The 18,381-nt window shown below is 37.7% G+C and overlaps 2 protein-coding genes across 3 annotated transcripts; one reads left to right on the top strand and one right to left on the bottom strand.

Annotated features, from left to right (window-relative positions):
- Positions 1-1,561: 1,561 nt before the first annotated feature.
- LOC140795536 (protein ADP-ribosyltransferase PARP3) lies at positions 1,562-5,963 on the bottom strand. Its single transcript, XM_073148169.1, has 18 exons — positions 5,845-5,963; positions 5,361-5,653; positions 5,062-5,263; positions 4,869-4,979; positions 4,709-4,766; positions 4,539-4,608; positions 4,244-4,418; positions 4,018-4,151; positions 3,682-3,922; positions 3,463-3,590; positions 3,298-3,374; positions 3,058-3,218; positions 2,752-2,961; positions 2,568-2,670; positions 2,406-2,488; positions 2,188-2,331; positions 1,935-2,117; positions 1,562-1,842 (listed from the first exon to the last, which is right to left on the bottom strand). The coding sequence occupies exons 1-18, from the start codon at positions 5,848-5,850 to the stop codon at positions 1,771-1,773; spliced, it is 2,451 nt and encodes an 816-aa protein (XP_073004270.1). The 5' UTR covers positions 5,851-5,963; the 3' UTR covers positions 1,562-1,770.
- A 1,002-nt stretch (positions 5,964-6,965) lies between these two features.
- LOC140795442 (probable sodium/metabolite cotransporter BASS4, chloroplastic) lies at positions 6,966-18,045 on the top strand. 2 transcript variants are annotated; one of them, XM_073147993.1, is made up of 15 exons: positions 6,966-7,258; positions 7,715-7,820; positions 8,213-8,320; positions 8,437-8,504; positions 8,878-8,956; positions 9,082-9,140; positions 9,235-9,303; positions 10,677-10,790; positions 13,366-13,387; positions 15,508-15,575; positions 15,912-15,997; positions 16,683-16,812; positions 17,359-17,460; positions 17,537-17,630; positions 17,727-18,045. In XM_073147993.1, exons 1-14 carry the CDS (start codon positions 7,055-7,057, stop codon positions 17,609-17,611), a joined length of 1,290 nt encoding a protein of 429 aa, XP_073004094.1. In that variant the 5' UTR covers positions 6,966-7,054; the 3' UTR covers positions 17,612-17,630; positions 17,727-18,045. The 2 variants fall into 2 exon arrangements, with proteins under 2 accessions (XP_073004094.1, XP_073004095.1); XM_073147994.1 differs by lacking the exon at positions 6,966-7,258 and having other exon boundaries at positions 7,751-7,892.
- Positions 18,046-18,381: the final 336 nt, after the last annotated feature.

Here is an 18,381-nt window from a genome sequence, read left to right as displayed (position 1 = left end):
TGTGCTGTTAATACGTGAATCAATAAGTTACCACATCAAAGTATGGAGTAAGAAACTGCAACGATGAAATTATTTCTAATATTTCTGCCATATACATCACATATCATATTTTAGTCCTAACTGCAACGTAGATATAATGGGTAACAAAGAGCACCACTTAGAGCTTTGTGCTAGGGTTTGGCAAAATTTTCCCCTCATTAACAGTGTTTTTCTTCACCGGCTTGTCTACTATTCCCGTAGTGAGTGAGTGCTACTTCTATTTTCTCTTTCCCTCTCTTTAGTCCTTTCTTCCTTGTTACCACTGTCCCTATAGGAACTCGTTTCTTAGTTGGATGCTTTAACTTCTCAAGACTCATGTTATTCTACATATATTGTGTGCTGCTGATTGATTGGCCAAGCAAAAGACTTAATTCTAAAGCATTACTATATCTTTTATGCTTGAGTATTTATTTATTTTGATACTTGCTATATGCTAATCATCGATTTTCTACGTGTTCTTCTAAGCTTCACTGAGTACTCACGAGACGAAAAGAGTAGACAAAACTATTACTATACCAATGGAAGTTGGATGACTCACAAGCCTAGTTATTAGGATTCAAGGATTGAACTCCATACCAACTGATCCTAATTTCGATACGGGGAAAGAATCAGGAATGAATGTTGGAAAACCGATAGAAATAAACATGTCAATCCGAAAAATGATCCACCATAACCAAATCGAATTGAACCATCCGTTAATCCACACTTCTACATAGAATTTTTTATATTTAATATTAGAGAAATCTAGAAACTAAATAGTTTAAATTCGCTATCAAAAATTTATGTTTTGATTAAAATAACATTAAACAAGAAAAAAAAAAAAAAAAAGAGTCCAACAAATATAAGGATACAAACAGTTTGAAGAAGACCAGTTCCATGAATAACAGTTCCATCTACCATTTTAGTTATTAGTAGCTAGGTAGTTAATCCCCCCCATCCAACTTCAGATATGCCATGAAACATATAAACTAAACAACTCTGAACAAGTCCTTGGACCAACAAAATTAGAATCTTACGATGAGACCGGATCAATCTTTGCCACTACGATCGAGCAACAATTTTCTTTCCTACAATTACCAAAACCAGCTTGGCTACAGTTCCAAGGAAGAAGCAACCAAATATATAAACCCATCATAAAAAGGCAATAGAAACAGACAATGGAGAAGAGCAAGATGCCCAGCCCCCCTCTCAAAAGTCACGACGAGAACAAGCTGCATCAAAAAGAGCAATTAGCGTACGACCAAGAAGATGACGAGTTCTTCGAGCTTGATCTGGAAGCACTTAATAAGATACCAACGCCAGGCTACTCCATTACCACAAACGCACTGCTTTCCAACTGCCTCCTCCCTGTACATTGCTTATGCAACGCCATGCCAATCGACAGCACACCTGTCAGACAGACTCCTTCCTGGAGATTCCCGTATATGTATTCACCTCACAAGTAGTTCTCGTCGCAGATGCCACGGGTTAGTAAACGGTCTGAGAGACCTTTTGAGGCCTTTAATTTGTAGCACGAGCACCATTAACATAGATAGACATGTATGCATTCCTAAAAATATTTACATATGGCGGACAAATACTACTTCAGTGTATCGCTTAACATGCATAGATTACATTACACTCTGATGCTTCCTTTCTTATACAGCAAAAAAGTTCCAGAAAAGGACTTAAAACTACCACGAGTTGTCCCAAAAAAGTAATCACTCCAGGAAACAAACATCAGCAAATCCTTCACTCTGCCGTATCCACCTCTTCCGTGTTTTGCTCTTCATACTTCACCCCCACCAGGAATCTAATGCTCACCTGCAGAGGAACAGATAGTACAATTCTAACTGTTTCATGTATATATATCTTAGATAAGAGTTGGCCAATACATTGAAATGTCCAATCTTAACCTGGTTTGGATCATAGACTGCATACTCATTGTACTCGAGTGGGCTCTCCTTGTTCTCTGATGGAATCAGCTTACCACAAGGCACCTTAATATCATCCTTCCAGGTGAAGTGCTCTGATTCATCTGGCTTCTTCTTGCCCGATGCCTTAACACCAACCTTCCTCTCCTCCAAAGATTTTGCATCCTGTTCGCAAACCAAGATTACCATGAACATTGATCAACAAGTAGCCCTCTTTTGTAGAGTATAATACTACCTCTGGTATGCTAGAAATCTCGGTGATCTGCTCTCCCAAAGAAGCAACTGCTAAGACTAAGAAGCCTTCAGGCCTATCCACTGCTGTGAATCCATATCGAGAAGCCTCTGCCGCCGCATCCGAGCATACTATAGCTTTACCAAGCTAGAGAAAATAACCAATACGTTAGCAAACTTTCCATTGCTGATGGGCCAAAGCCGAAAATCATATCTTATTACCATGTATCCAGGCACAGGAAGTGAACATATTGCAGGCTGGAAGCCTCTGTGCAAATGCCTAAGCAAGTTTGAACTCCTGGTGCCTGCAAACATAAAATTTAGTTAGTACCACTTACGTGATATTATAACCTAATGGATAAAAATGGATATATAAGTGCCTACCACACCAGAGAAGGACTTTGTTTGGTAGTTTCTTCATATCATCATAGGAAGGACAGGCATTGGATTCTACTGCAAATATATTCTCCACTGATACACCATAACTCTGCAACAGAAGAGGTCCTCATGCCTTGCTTTTTATTCCACAAATTGTGAATAGAAACATATACTAACACCACACGCTTACCACGCCGCCGACCTTAACCGGCTCATAGGTTTTCTCCAGATACTTTAAGATCATCTTGTAATCGTCAGATTCCTTTTCAATAGGAGAGATTGAACATCCTAACTTTGTGTACCTTTCGAACAATGGATCGTCAATGGTGGCGCCAGTCATATCACCAACGAGACGAGATGCTACATTGATGTCCCTTACTGATTCCAGAGCTGCAGCCACCTGCATTTTAAAGAAGTACCTCCACATCAGCGAGATAAAAGCAGAGACTCCTAATTATCGAAGGCACGTAAGCGGATAAGCTAATAATAACCATACATGATCAGCAAGTTCCTGGAAGTTCCTGATTGTAAATGTCCGAGTTGAATGCATTAAGGTGAACCACCTATTGCTGAAATCTAGCCACTGGACATGAGTCTTAGGATCTGATTCAGGACCTGACTTCAGTTCCTCGACAAACTTTAGGAGCACCTCTTCACCTGTTCAAAAATTTCCTTCCCAAGTGAAATTAATGCTGGTGGCAAAGAATTAAAGAGTAAGAAATGATCGGTCACATACATCTCTTCATATGGACATCTGATAACATTCCCATCGGAAGATCAGGTACATCATAGCCCATTTCCATTAAGGCGTACCTATCAAAAATTATACTTCGTAAGACTTTTTTAGCAACCATAAATATTGCTCTCAGTAAAATTCAAACAGCTGCTCTCATTTATATACCTGTATATTTCTTGGCTGCATAATACCTTCATAAAATTTGCAACCAATGGCTCGAGCTTAGAGTGAGCAGCTGCTACTCCCAATTGACGAGGAGCTAGACCACCATGTCGCACATCCACGCCGTCATCCTGCTCAGCGAACAAAATGTTCAAATAAGTCTCATAACTAGAAATTTATCATCCATAATTATTGAACTCGTCGCATCAAGTTAATTTCTACCATGTCAACAGGGTAGAACTTAAGATACTTCTTTACAAATTTCTTCTCTCTCTCCCATGGCTCAAACTCATTTCCAGTGATCTCCTCAAAGAGTCTAACGAACTCCATAACTGCATCATTGATACGACCCTCGAAGTCCTCCACTCTCTCCTCTGCTTTTGAATCATCCCCAACTTTGCCCTTCTTGTAGTAGAGGTGCAGATGGTTCTCTGGCAGCATGATCAGCTGCATGACGCAATAACTATAGACAAGAAAAATCACACAAATTAGGCCAAATACAAATAGTTAACAACCCAGAGTGACCTTACTAGAAACTAATTAATATCGCCAACATACTCATTCACTCCTTTCACGTTGTCACAAAGAGAAAAGGCACAGTTGTAGATGATCCCATCTCTTTCAAAGATTTTCCCACCCTGATCTTCCAACATGGAGTCCTTGTATACTGCTCTCTTGCCATAGAGTTTGATCTGGCCATGCCAATTATATCATATCACATGTATATAATCCTATTGGACATTCAACTCTATAGTTCACAATGGACAAAATTTTGGTTATAAACCTCTGCCATTAGAGACTCCAGGGCTTCCTCACTAGGATCTTGCTTGCCCCATGGAATCCCTCTACCCTCTGGGGCAAGATCAGACACAACATCATATGCCTCCAAGGGTTGAGCTTCTCGCTTTTGGATGCTATCAACCAACCAAGCTTCCCTTACAACAGGAATATTCGTCTCCCTGAATGACATGCCATTCATTGCATATTGTAAATTAAAAAAAAAAAAAAAACATGACGTTTGCATTAAAAGACCTATTTTTTCGAATCAAATTCGAGTGAAATAGAGTAAGCATACTTACATAGCTTCTGCCACTTTTGTTGAACCGCCTCTCTCGCGTTCCGCAGGGGAGACAACTAGACAAGTAACACCTACCAATGCAATTCCACTGATATGATATACCTCTATATCTCTACAGCTTGTTAAAGATCTTATGAATAAGCATAAAGAGAGGTTCATTAATTCACATACCGGTAATGGAGTTTGACACCTTTCCTCCATGCTTCTCGATTTCTTCCCTCCAGGATTGCTGAGTGATTTCATTTGACATGAGACGATACTAGTACAAAACAACTAAAAACACCCAACAAAAAAGAGAGAGAAAAAAAAGAAACCATGGTTGAATTGTTACATGTCTTCGTGAAAGACGGCCGGACAGCGATATCATCATGCCTGCGAAAGGCTTGTCGAGTGGAGTCAATTCTCTCCCAGGATAAGCTCTTGGTTCTTGGTTCTTAACCCACTACAGCCAATTACAGTTCAATCCCATCAATCAACTCCAATGCTCTTAGAAGTACTTATCTGAAAAGAACAAAGGAACTCACTTCTTTGACTATCTCACTGCCTTTGCCTATGCCTTCAGGAACCTTGATGCCGTCCCCTTTCCTTGGAGCATCTCTTGTATTGAACGGGCAGCTAGTCCACTCACTGTAAGCCCCTTTGCAAATATAGTTCTTCCCAGTGCACTCAAGTTGACCTCCACAAACCAGGCAGCTTCCAAGAGGTCCATAAAACATCATATCCTGGCTGTTGATAGCCAAGAACATAGGAAAATTTATATAATAACACATGTCCTAATAAAAAATCCTAAATACTTTGTTTCAGTTAGTGCTCCGTCGTGTACCATCTTGGGACGACTGCGTCGTCCGAACCGGAAGAATCTTGGCCATTAGCTTCAAGAATCAGACGCATTTCTTGAATTGAGAGGTGTTCTTTGGTGGCCTTACAGAACTCGGCAAATTCGACAGCAACTGCGGCTGCGGTTTTCGCGGTGGCGTCGCCATTCTCGCCGTTTGTCACCTTGGCCTTCTTGTTCTTGGATTCGTCCTGGCCTTTGGTCTCTACTTTATGCCTCCTTGTCCCTATCTTCCCTTCTTCCTCAGCAGAAGAGTGGGAATGGGATCTCGTCTCATGAACCTCCAATCATATAAGTCGACAACAAGCTCTCAGTTTATGCTCGTAGTAACAAAAGATACAAGTGCATAAAAATTATTCACTGTATAAATCTTCTTCTCAAAGTAAGTTCGACAAGATCCATAACAGTTAAATGGAAATAACAAGTTCACAACACTATGAATGATTCAAACAAAGGAAGCAAGAGAGCACACCTTCATGTCGACTTCTCTTCCTTTCAATCTTCCTCCTCAAAACGAGATCACTTCAGCAGTATAAAGAGCTCAGTTTACTGTCACCCAGACAGCATAAAAACATCAGGGTTATCCCAAACTTATCCACTGGTTTAAGTAGAATAACTCCCACATAGACACCTGTTTGGGTTTGATGGCTGTCCTCTTACTTTGCGTCCAAGTGTCGTCCCCCCTTTGTTCTTTAGATGACACGTTGCTAATGGGGATCGACGATCACCCACCCCGGAATCTCAGGAAAGCACAGGTGTTGGCTCGAGCTCATGCAGAAGGGGGGGGATGGCCATTGCACGCTTTTTAAAAGTCTGCTGCTAACTTTGGCGGGTTCCAGTGGGGATTGAATTGATCTGAAATGTATACGTGTCAGATTTCTGAATGGGGAGGTTAGACCCTCAAGCGTCCGGTGAACGAAAAGATCTGCGTGGCGGTGACTGAATTCTCTGCAACCCCGACTGCGGTCGTCTCATGATTTTACTTGGAAGCCGATAGCAGGCTGCCGAGTACCTTGCATACAGTAAATTAATGCTCTAAGGTATTGTAGGGAATCTGCTCTCAAACCCTTGGTGGGAAATAAATCTTAATTAATTTTTTTCAATTAAAAAAAAAACAACTATGATACCTAGAAAAGTAACTATATCACTAACCAACTCTAATAACGGTGATTATTATTCAAGAAGGTTATAGAGTAGATTCTAATTTTAAATAATTATTATATAAGAAATTGCTTAATAATTTCGATAGTATAATGACTCTAAGCTACAGCGCACTGCACAGTAGTAAAATATATTAGAGTGATATCTTAACGGCATTTAAATTGAAATAATAATTCGACGGGTACATAATTTAAAATCTAAATTAAATAATTTAATATATTTACTAAAATTTAAATATGTCTGTACCTAGGAAAGAATGATTTTTCTGTATATATATATAGCAATAAAGAGAAAATCTTGTTCATACTTCTGTGAAATCATTTTTTTAATATCTTTTCTTTCCCGCAAATATAATTATGGTATTATTTGTGCACTGTATATACGTTAATATATTGGCGTAAATTGGTGATATATTATCGGGTTCGGATTGGATACTCACCGCCGATAATTTATAATTCCCCAATTGAACTCATCCCTCTACGGCGGTACCCCGACTCTCTTCTTCCCCACCGGACTCCACCATGGTCGCAATACCCCTCCAAGCCCGAGGTCTCATTCCTCCGTCTCTCGCCGGAAGCGGCGTTTTCCGACGGGTGATGCCCCCATCTCGAGAAGATTTCCTTGGCTTCTCCACCAAGAGCCTCGCCCCGGTCGCTCCTACTTCACTCTACAGAGAATCTCGCCGTGTTCATCGACCTCTAATGGCGACGGGAGGAGCTGATCAGGTATTCCTTGCGATTCCTGATCTCAAATGTGACCTAGCCCTTCGATTCGCTTGTTGCCTCAATTCGAGATGCTAAACGTAGCGTTTGTTGCGAAGTTGTGATGCGCTTGATTCGGAACTGTACGCTCATTTTGAGTAACTAGGAATCGTAAATAGGAATTCGTAGGTTTTGGTACTTGTTCAGTAACGCCTCTTGAAATTTGACAACAGAAATTTATATGTTATTTGTTCAGTAAGGCTGAGCTTAGCTGTGATTTTGGATTTTTAAACTCAAAACATTTGCAGGCTTTGCAGTGGTTATATTTCTCGCATATATATATATATATATTATAATATATTTTGATATATTTACTAGAATGGTAAATGTTAACATAGATTTTCTCATTTAGTCTTCAAATCTGTTATATAGAGGTTCATCCAGTGTCCTTTATGTTAAAAGCTACTTCTTCCTTTTCAGGTAGATGATAGTGGAAAGAATCACTCCCAGGGTTCACAACCTACTGAGGTCTTCACGTGGCGAAAGCTACTGGTGGATTTTGCGGCAAACAATTTCCTTCCTCTAGGTAGAACTTTTCATCAGACTCAAGTTTTGTATCCCAAGTGGAAGCTGTAACTAATCTGGATACTTCACATGGGTAATTTGCTGATTCTTACTATTTTTGTAAGACTATATCCTCTCGAAGAGGAACAAATTTTAGATTCTTGACCGACTAAATTAAAGTCACCTTAACTTTCACGTATATGCATTGGCATGAAAGATCTTAATGTTACCATGGCTAGTGATATCTGCTTACGTGCTTTTTACATTCTTTTGGGTCCTTATGCACATGTTTTCCTAAGAAGCTCTTTTAAAAAAAAAAAAAAAAGAATCTGGGTTTGCTAATGGTTGTCTCGTTATTTGATAAATATATCAGACCTATTTGCATCTGACAAGCATTTTCTTTTTATGATTAAGCTCTTATCAGTGGAGTAGGTTTAGGACTTGCAAATCCAAGTCTTGGTTGTGTTGCTCACAGACATTCTCTTTCAAAGTTAAGTACGTTTGGGATTTTCTTTATCTCAGGTGTGATGTGAAACCTCTCAGTTCATCTTTGTTTTTCCACATTATACATTCTTCTCCTCTTTTATGTCCCTCTTTATTCCCCTACAAATGCCCTGATTACCTTGCTCACGATGTAGGGATGATGTTGCGAACAAGAGATCTTGGTGCAGCTATAGAATCCTGGCCTGCAGGACTTTATGGGCTTGTATAATCTTGCAGTTCTTGTGCTTGTAGATGAAGTATCTTAAGTTTTTCTTTTTCTCTTTTCTTTATGGGGCTACTTCTAGATTAATACTTTGTTATATTAGTCATTTCATTTGTGAAGAAAAGAGATGTGCTGTAACTTACAAGTATACCTACCCTCATCTGCCATAAGCAATATATGAGTAGATACTAACATCTTGGTCTAGCATAAGAGTTTAATACTGCCATCAGTTTTTATTGTCTTTTTAATTTGCTATAGCATCAGCCTAAGGATTATCAATTAATACTAATTTTGCTATGCTCATCAGCAGTCATCTTTTTGTGGTAGCTTGTAATACATCTTTTGATCCGATTCATTTGCCATTGTCTTGCAGGGTTCAATTCTTTTATTTACTCCTTTCCTTTCGAAGCTTATCCTACAAATTCAATTGACACCTCATGAATTTGTCACTGGTATGTTGACATTAAGATTGATCTCCACTCTTTCAAATTGAACTTGGAGATTATCTTTTCTTTCCCGTTGTTTTACTGCATATTTATTGTCTCAAGCCTCTCGATATCCTAGTTGTATATAATAGGGGTAGCTATTTTTTGCTGTATGCCGACGACATTATCAAGTGGAGTTACATTAACACAGGTAAGCATTTCTCTTCTTCCAATCTGCTCTGTCTTTTCTGTTGCATAGAAGTCAATTTTTATAACTAAACGAAAAATTATTACAACTAATGCAGCTTGCTGGGGGCAATTCAGCTCTTGCTCTTGCTATGACAGTTATATCTAACTTATTGGGGATTATGATTGTAAGTTAAGCTTTTCTCGTAGAATGACAACCCTTAAATTTTTGATGGCTAACAGTGTAATAATTAATCATCATCATAATTTTAAGAGAGGTTTATCAAACACACTTTAAGTTTTGCTTTTATTATTATTCCCACTCTACCATATGGATAATTAGCATTGGACCCCTACATTTTACTTGAAATACATTGAGAACATCGTAGATTAAATTTAACCTAACAATAGTTGACAAAGTAGGGAATATATTCTATTACTTTTGAAATAAAAAAACTAAAATACCTAAAATACTCCTAATTTGACCTTAGATTTTGTTCCCCTTTTTTTTAACTTAACCTGTAAAAACTTACTCTAGGGTATTATGGTCTTTTTGCATCTATATTTTTTTTAACTTGTCTATGAGGTAACCGGTTGTCCAAAAAACTACTAGCAGGGAATTTGTGGCATTAAAAGCAAGATGTAGAGATTGAATGATAAATATCAATATGATAGGTTGCAAATGATAATAATGGCAAAATGTAGGGTGTTTTATAAATTTATCTAATTATAAATTTATCACTATTGAGGCAAAATTCAATAAGATGGTATATTTTATTTTCCCATTCGCTGGGGATTTGCTTGTATTCTTGACATCGACACTTGATATCAATTTTAAGGACTTTTCTGCAAAATAAGTATGGTTTTCAAATTTATTGGAAAATAGGTGAGCTTTCAAACATTTTAAGTAACAGGTGAAGTTGCTTTCAGTGAAAATGATTTGCTCTCAAGGTGGTTGGTTTAATACGTGTAATTGCAAAATCGGTAACAACAAAATTGAGAAAATATCCAAGTGAAGAATCGCCAAATTTGATAGTAGATCGCTTTCACCGAAAACAATTTTACCTATTCATTTACAAATATGGAAATTCACCTATTTTTCCAATAAGTTGGAAAATAAACTTACTCTGCAAAAAGAGTTCAATTTTGGGTTCATGGATTCAAGTTGCAAAGAAGTATCGATACCCTAAATTATTCATAACAAGTCTACAAATTTTGGTTAGGACGAGTATCACAACTTAAATGATAATCTTCACAGTCGTGTGCATTTGAACTTAGTCATTATTTAAGCCTTCTGATGATATAATATCAATATTCTTTGTTGTAATATCAATATTCAATAGCGGTTCGTAGCTTGTTGCTTATTTTGCGAGCAGCTGAATTTCCATCATCTAAGAAAAAACTTTTTTTTAACATTCTATACCTGCTTATGATTTTGCCCTCAACTATGTAACTAAATGTGATCATGAGTTCAGCTATAATAAAAAATGTTGATTCTTCTTATTTAGTTGCTATGGAGCGATAGTTGGTCCTTTGGACTCAGCTTAAATTTTCATCTCAGGTACCTCTGTCCCTCTCAAAATTTGTAGGTGCAGGAGCTGGGGTGTCTGTGCCTACTACACAATTATTCAGTAGCCTCATTAATACTCTTCTGATCCCCCTCATCTTAGGAAAGGTATGATTATCCAGCCTTTCTTTCATGATATGCGATACGTTCCCTTAACATATATAATATAATAACGATGCAATCAATATGATGGTAAGTAGGGGTATCAAAAAAACTCGCCGATCAGGATGCTTGTGAGCTCGGCTTGCGCTCTAAATGAGCCTATCCGAGCTAGTTTCTTAGGCTCAAAAGTTCAATATTCAATAACCCAAAGATGGTTCTTTTTCACATATTTGGAGGCTATTAATCATCCAAAAATCTTAAACAAATCGCAATACGAAACAACTTAATTTATGTGCATTCGAACGCCCCTCAATCGCGTTCAAACGGCTAAAAACAAGACTTTGGATATGCAATCGCGAATTAGGCATTCAAACACACTTTTGTTCGAACGGCCAAAAATCATGCTTTGTATATGTAGATGCTATTCAAACGTTCGAATGCCCAAAAATAGTGCTCTAAATGTGCGAACGCAAACCAAACGTTCAAATGCCGTATTCGAACGCTACTGTCAAAAGTCATCTTATTTTTTAAAAAATAAAGACAGAAAAATGATACAATTTGAAGTGGTTTGGTTATGTTTAATATGTATCTCAATCAAGAATGCAACAAGCGAGTGGAAGAAAACCAAACAAAAGAAAGAAAACAGTGTTATTCATACGTTCGAACTCCAAAAAACAGTGCTCTGAATGTGCAAATGCGAATCAGGTGTTCGAACGTCCTGCACTTGCATTCGAACACACCTATTAGAAGTCTTTTTTTTTAAATAAAAGACAAAAAATGATATAATTTGAAGCAGTTTGGTTATGTTTAATCTGTACTTCAGTCAAGAACCGCAGCAAGCGGGTGGAAGAAAACCAAACAAAAGAAGAAAAAAGAGAGTGGAAGAAATAAAAATAAAATAAGGGAGAAATAAAGAAATACAATTAAAAAAATTACATACTAGAGTTCATCGGAGTTAGATTCGTGTCACCGGAGTTCGTCAGAGCTAGATTATTCAATAAGAAAAACATTGGCTATATGATAAGGAGAGAAAAAGATAAAGAAAGAGAGAAAGAGAGAGTGAGAAGAAAGAGTCCGAACCATAATTATATATATATTTATATATATATATATATATATGTATATGTATATATATGTATATATATGTATATATATATATATATATATAAACCAAAATAAATGAATAAGTTTTATGTAGCATAACCAAGGTTCGAAAAATCGGGATCGGGATCGGCCTTCCAAAAAAACGATATGTATGGTCCAGATAGGTTGTATCGGTCGTCTGGATCGAATAGGACTTTGTAATTACATAAAATTCTAAATATTATTTAAAATATAGGAAAATTTCTAAAAATTTAGGAAAAAGGTTTACCAAAAATAAGAAAGAAAAAAAAGAAAAACTTTGGTGTAATAAAAATTGAAAAGAAGAAGAGATTAGAAAGAGTGTGAGTGGAAGAAAAAAAAACATGATGCAGCGAAGAAGAAGAAGAAGAAGAAAAAAAAGAAGAAGAAGAAGAAGAAGAAGAAGAAGAAGAAGAGAAGAAAAAGGGAGAGTGGAAGAAATAAAAAAACTGAAAGAAATAAAAAAATTAATTTAAAAGTTATATACCGGAGTTTGTCAGAGTTTGTTGGAGTTCACTGGAGCTAGATCTCTCCGTAAGAGACACAATGATTATATGTAAGGAGAGAAAAAAAGAAAGAAAAAGTAAAAGAAAAAAAAGTAAGAGAGAGTGAAAAGAAAGAGTGAAAGAGAGAGAGAGTTTGGATCGGGCCTAGGTCGAGATCAGCCGATACGACGAACCATGAGCATAACTTGTTAAAGCAACTCACTTTAAACTAGCCAACCTGGGTTTGAGTCCTATTCTACTCCGTTTAGTTGCTACTTTTTATGGGGAATCTTAGCTATTTAGTCTCATATTAAAAACTTAATAGTATACATATGCCCTTATAACTATTCTTCCCTCTAGTTACATTAAATTGACTTTGCTGGATTAGCCTAATTGAGTAATAGGTTTTTAGATCGAACTGATCGAGCTAATTTGAGTTGGCTCGATATTTCAGCGACCCGAGCTGAGCTTGCATTATTGAGCTTGAAGCTATACTAATTTCGAGCCGAGCCGAGCTAAGCCCAGCTCGCCCAAGCTCGGCTCGTTTACACCCTCTAATTGTAAGGTCTTCTCTTTGAGCCATTGCGTGACAAGGCACATGTGCGTGCATTTTGAATTTTGGATAAGAGATCTTATTACCAATTTAATCTTTTGGAAACTTAGTTTTGGCAAAATTTTCTTTAATATATTAATGATGGTTTTGCAACCTATGGTAATCTATTGAAGTTGCCTCATTGCATGACCTACATACTGATTCTTCATGCACATTTTATAAGTTCCTTGTACAAAAGCTGGGTTGAAGAGGCATTTATTCCTTTTCTTTATTGTTATTATGGTGCTTGGATCTGTGCCCATTGCAGGGCTGCATCACTGTGTTAGTTGGCTTAGAGGCAGAATGAGTATACAACTATTCTGGTTTCACCATAAGAAACTAATGAATATTTCTTTTCTTTTTTCTTTTTCTTTTGCGTCAGATTGTCCGAGAAGCCTCAAAAGGTGAGTCCACTTCTGTTTATCTCAAATTTTAAGGTCACTTGTATGGTAGTGAAAATCTGTTAATATGTACTAGAATAAGGTAGAGCTTTTGTTCCTGATGCATTAATACGTGTTCTAGGTAGATATATGCACACGGACACATCTATATGTAGCTTGTTATTTCCCCATGCTTAGTAGTTATCCAATTTATTTGAGTCTAAGCCTTGAATGTGGCTAGCTAGACTTATTTTAGGTACCTTAAAGTAATCTAAGAGTGTTGGGTGTACGAATGTATATTTTCTTTGATGTGACATGAAAAGGTGAAAACATATTAGTTTTGAAGGAAATTGATGATATGTTATCTTAATGGACCAAAATGTCCATTGACCCTTTGACTTTAAGTATGTTCTTACCAAAATACTGTTATCAAAAATTTATTTTTGAATGATAGCTTCTTCTTTTTTTAAGAAATTAAAATGATTGCCGGCTTAAGGCTTGTAAGCCCGCAAAACCATTAAAAAGTTGCTAAGTTATATATACAATTTTCAAGTTTTAAAGACTTACGAACTTACAAGTCTTAAGTTTACATGCTTGCAGGCTTAAGGTCTGTAAGCCTGCAACTACTAAAGTTAGGGTTTTTTCTGTTGGTGTGGGCTTGCATGCCTTGCGCAGCTGCAAGCCTGCATACTGTATGCAGGGTTAAGGTTCTTTTTTTGTGCGGTCTTGCATGCCTTGTGCAACTACAAGCTTGCATACTATGTGCAGGGTTACGATTTTTTTATTTATTCTTTTTATTTGGTGTGGGCTTGTGTGCCTTGCTTAACTACAAGGCACATGTTGCATGTAGGTTTATGTTTTCTTTAAATCTTGGGGGCTTGTAAGCCTGCTTGTAAGATTATGTTCCTTTTTTTCTCAAGAATTCTCAATATTGCAAATTTCATTCAAAATAAAAGTTGAAGTAAGCTATTGTGAATTTAGAAGCATGCAAACCAACAACCACCTTATGAGTTATTATGGATTTAGTAAGCTAAAGAAAAATTTTGAGAGAGAAATTGAGGATATACGAGAGAAGATTTGACATACTTAGATGCATGGATGGCTGTGCCGACCGGAACAGGGCGTGTCGGTCGGCACTTGCTGTGTCGGCGGCCTACCAACACGTGGCATGAGGGGTGCCGCATGGTACCCCTCCTAATAGCTTCGTCGCTCACCATTGACCTCGTTGTCGAGCTACCCGTTGCCAATCGCCGCCCACCGCCCACCGTCGCTTCGTCAGGTGCCCTAGCCCGCCCGAGAGAGAAGAGAGATCGAGAGGGAGATCCAGCTCCAGACCCAAACTCGCAACTTAAGTTTTTAACCACACCCCCCCCCTCTTCACTCTCTCTCGATCTCTCTTCTCTCTCGGGCGGGCTAGGGCACCAGATGAAGCGACGACGACGGTGAGCGGCGGGCAGCGATTGGTTAGCGATAGCGACGACGACTTCAAAAGCAAAGGTGAGTATCCCTTACCTTTTTGTCTCCTTCTCCTACGGCACGACCGGCAAGTGCTGCGGCACATGCCGTGCCGAATGGTGGTCGGCACGGTCCGTGCTTGTGGCATGACCATCGTTGCTTTGATGTGACATGAAAATATTAAAAATATTTATTTTTTAAAGAAAAACGAAGATATGTCATATAAATAATATCAAAATATTATTATAAAATTTGTAAAACCTAAATACGAGTCATTTCATGGGTAAATTTGTAAATGGTTTAATTCAAATTTAGACATATTTTTTATTTTCTCTCTTTTGTTTGGAAGTGAACTTGGTTAGCATTAAAATGGTATTTAATTACGGAACATCGTTAAGGGTCTCTAGCCAAGTCTAGGGACTATCGCTGGCCTCTAATCAAACATGGGATAATGTCTTTTCAGTTCTGAGGTTTCTCCAAATATTTCAAGGAGGAGATGTTTTGTTCTTGAAACTTGAGTTACTAACTGCTTTGGAGGATGGGTGAATATATATGATCACACCGTATGCGATAACAGATCCACATCTTGTCATTTAGCCTTAAATTACATTTGTAGCAAGCAGCTTGCTAAATAGGCCATTTTAGCATATTGTAGCCCCTTTGTCTAATTTTAGTCTTTTCATTTGCAGGTGTCACAGAATTTGCTGATCAAAATCGGGGGACTTTTTCAATGATAAGCGCAATATTGCTTAGCTTAGTATGATTTGACTCTTGTAATCAACTAGCCATTTTAGAATTGTAAACCATGCATGACAACATATAGTCAGGCTAACCAGTTTTAGCTTGCATTCATGTGGACGGAACTGCACAGTTTCACCAAATAGGCGGAATAGCTTTGCAACCATAGATTTAAATTTTAACTTTGATCAGAGGCAGTCTTTCCACCTATCTATTGAATTACTGTACTTGTGAGGATAAAGCTATTCCCACATAGCAGCTCAGTGGCAGTTACTGATTAAGGCTCTAGATACTTTTCTAATCTTCTTTTTATTTTCTGTCATATTATTTATGTGTTATGTTTATTGTATCATAGGTACCATGGATGCAAGTAAGCAGATCAAGATCACTGCTTTTAACAGTTAAGCCGGAAGTTTTTGCTGTTGCTATTACTTTGGGAATGTATGTGTTTGCTACCCTAGTCTTAATTTCTTATTCAAATACTATAAAGCTTTACATATATTTATAGATTAAAAACTTGTTGTATATCGTCTCTAACTCATTTCGAAGCTCGTGCATTCTGATTTCCTAGTGTACTTCCTTTAAATTTCGTTGGATGATCTCTCTCTCTCTCTCTCTCTCTCTGAGAATTTTTTAAGATTTTCTTTTCAGAAGAATTTGCAGTTTTGTTAGATAAATATCACCAAACTTTCAGCGTTACTGCAAGATGTGCTTATGCATCTGTTTAACATATATGCAAGTTATCTCCTATGATATGCTTCTGCTGAGCATGCATTTATTGTTATTCACACACAAAAAAAGATGCTCGGTCTTTTTTTGTATAGGAACAAGAAGAGAATAAGTAGTTTCTGCCATAGCAGATTCTTTCCCTTGAGCTGAAATGGCCTGACAGGATTCTGCCATATGCGTTAGGCATATTTTAGTTTTTCATGTCTTTTATCAAGTCAATGAGATATTAATATGAAGTGTTGAGTCTATTTTTCTTAAGATTGCTTTCTTTTTAAGCGGCCCCTGGTTATCCTTTTTTGTCTTGGCACTCTGCTCCGCCATGTTCTTTTGAGAATAACAGTTGACGGAACCTTCATTGTGTACTACTAACAGTCAACTACGTGATTTCTTTTGGCAGACTTCTACATCTCATTCTACTGTTACTCAACACTATCGCAGTGCGGAGCCTGTCACTAGTGGCTGGAGGTAATCAATCAGTGTTTGCGAAGAAAGAGAATGCACGTGCTGTCATACTAGTTGCCAGCCAGGTTAGTATTTAGGATTGTTTAAAGAACAATAGTAATCATGTTATAAAATTATAAATAATGATAAAGAGTGCCCCAGATGTTACACTGTAATCATAGATGGAAGCAGTACGATAAAATAATCACTATTTATGTCTTGAAGTAAAATGGTCCTAATAAAGCTGTCAAAGACATGTATTCGTTCATATCACCTGATTTTAAATATTTACTCTTCTTAGGAGATTCTTTTGGTTTTCTTTATATTTTGTTTTCATCCTTTTTTTTTATTAAAATTTTTTTCCTGTCTTGAAGCACATCCTGCCTTATGACTGTTAGTCTGAGAACTGCCATTGCAGCAGCGCCTATCTTGCTCTTTTGACATTACCGTGCTTAGTATTCCTTTGTTTTTCCCTCTTTTGTTTAGTTGTGACAAGAAACGGCTAATCGCAAAACTTGAAAGTTTACTCTTAATCTACCCTGCCGCATACATGTTTGTATATTCCTTTACACGATGCCTTTTTAAAGACAGGCATCAAAAAAGTAAAAGGTTACATTTTTCATGTCGTGTAGAAAACTCTACCTGTAATGGTAGCTGTTGTCGAGCAGCTTGGAGGAGCTCTGGGTGAGTCTGGGTTGCTTGTCCTTCCAGCTGTTGCGTCACACATTAACCAGGTAAAATTCACCTTGACCTGGCATGCCATTCCCATTTTAATTTCCTTCTTATGATTAAATGAAAGTTATGGTGCAGATCGTTATCGACTCTTTCATTGTGAACTGGTGGCGTCGAAAAGATCAGCAGCCTGATAAAACCAAGAAAGTTTAGAGCCAGATTATATTCATTGGTAAGATAAACTCTGACAGAAGCATTTATATTTCTTTTGATCTTCTGAATCAATTCATTCACTCATTGTCAATTGCAAATTATGATGTGATTGCAGCTGTTTCATGGGAGGTCTCCAAAGCAGATACAAATATTGTAAGCGCGGGATGGATATATATATATATATATATATATATATATAGTTCATGTCCAAAATGCTTACATTAGGCAGTAAATTAAACGGATTTAGGAGCACGCGAATCACCAGAGACTAAAACTCAAATCAATTGATCCGGTGTACTGGGCTGCTGCAGCATGTATTAAATCATCGAAAAATAACTGACCATCGTTTGCTATGGTTTGATGATCTGCAATATTATATGACGAGGAGCTTATTATTATCTGTTAATAAGCTGTGACATTAATAATGTAGAAAAGCAGGCCCATCAGTTTGTGTTTGAAACGTGGATCCCTGAATGCGATTACAACTCAAGCTCAACTTTCAGTTCATGGGATACGGTCGCAGGAAGGACAACCAACTTGCTGTTCACTTTCCACTTTCCACTGTTGGTTAGAAGTGAGCCGCACCCATGGGCCATGTCTGACCTCGGTCGGGTAAAGCAAGAGGAACTCTTCCCTAGAGGAAGAAAAGAACGGGAAAAAGACAAAAGAGGCACCATGGGTATCGTTCTACGATAAAGATGACCTGAGATCTCGATGCTTGTTGTTGGGACTGACCTAACTCTTCCGGGCTCCCGGGATTCGACACGCGG

This window comes from Typha latifolia, chromosome 9 (genome assembly GCF_019914945.1).
Source record: "Typha latifolia isolate L0001 chromosome 9, TyphaL0001v2, whole genome shotgun sequence".
Taxonomy (NCBI): Eukaryota; Viridiplantae; Streptophyta; class Magnoliopsida; order Poales; family Typhaceae; genus Typha; species Typha latifolia.
Note: the sequence above shows the minus strand (reverse complement) of the source record. Positions and strands in the feature narration are given on the sequence as shown.

Excerpts from the sequence above, each read along its gene's own strand:
- LOC140795442 (XM_073147993.1), top strand. The coding sequence starts at position 7,055 with ATGGTCGCAATACCCCTCCAAGCCCGAGGTCTCATTCCTCCGTCTCTC. Across the intron at positions 8,321-8,436 it reads TGGGATTTTCTTTATCTCAG|GGATGATGTTGCGAACAAGA; the intron begins GTGTGATGTGAA and ends CTCACGATGTAG. Across the intron at positions 13,388-15,507 it reads TGTCCGAGAAGCCTCAAAAG|GTGTCACAGAATTTGCTGAT; the intron begins GTGAGTCCACTT and ends TTTCATTTGCAG.
- LOC140795536 (XM_073148169.1), bottom strand. Across the intron at positions 4,609-4,708 it reads GGTGTCAAACTCCATTACCG|GTGTTACTTGTCTAGTTGTC; the intron begins GTATGTGAATTA and ends TTGCATTGGTAG. Across the intron at positions 4,419-4,538 it reads ACAAAAGTGGCAGAAGCTAT|GGAGACGAATATTCCTGTTG; the intron begins GTAAGTATGCTT and ends CATGTCATTCAG.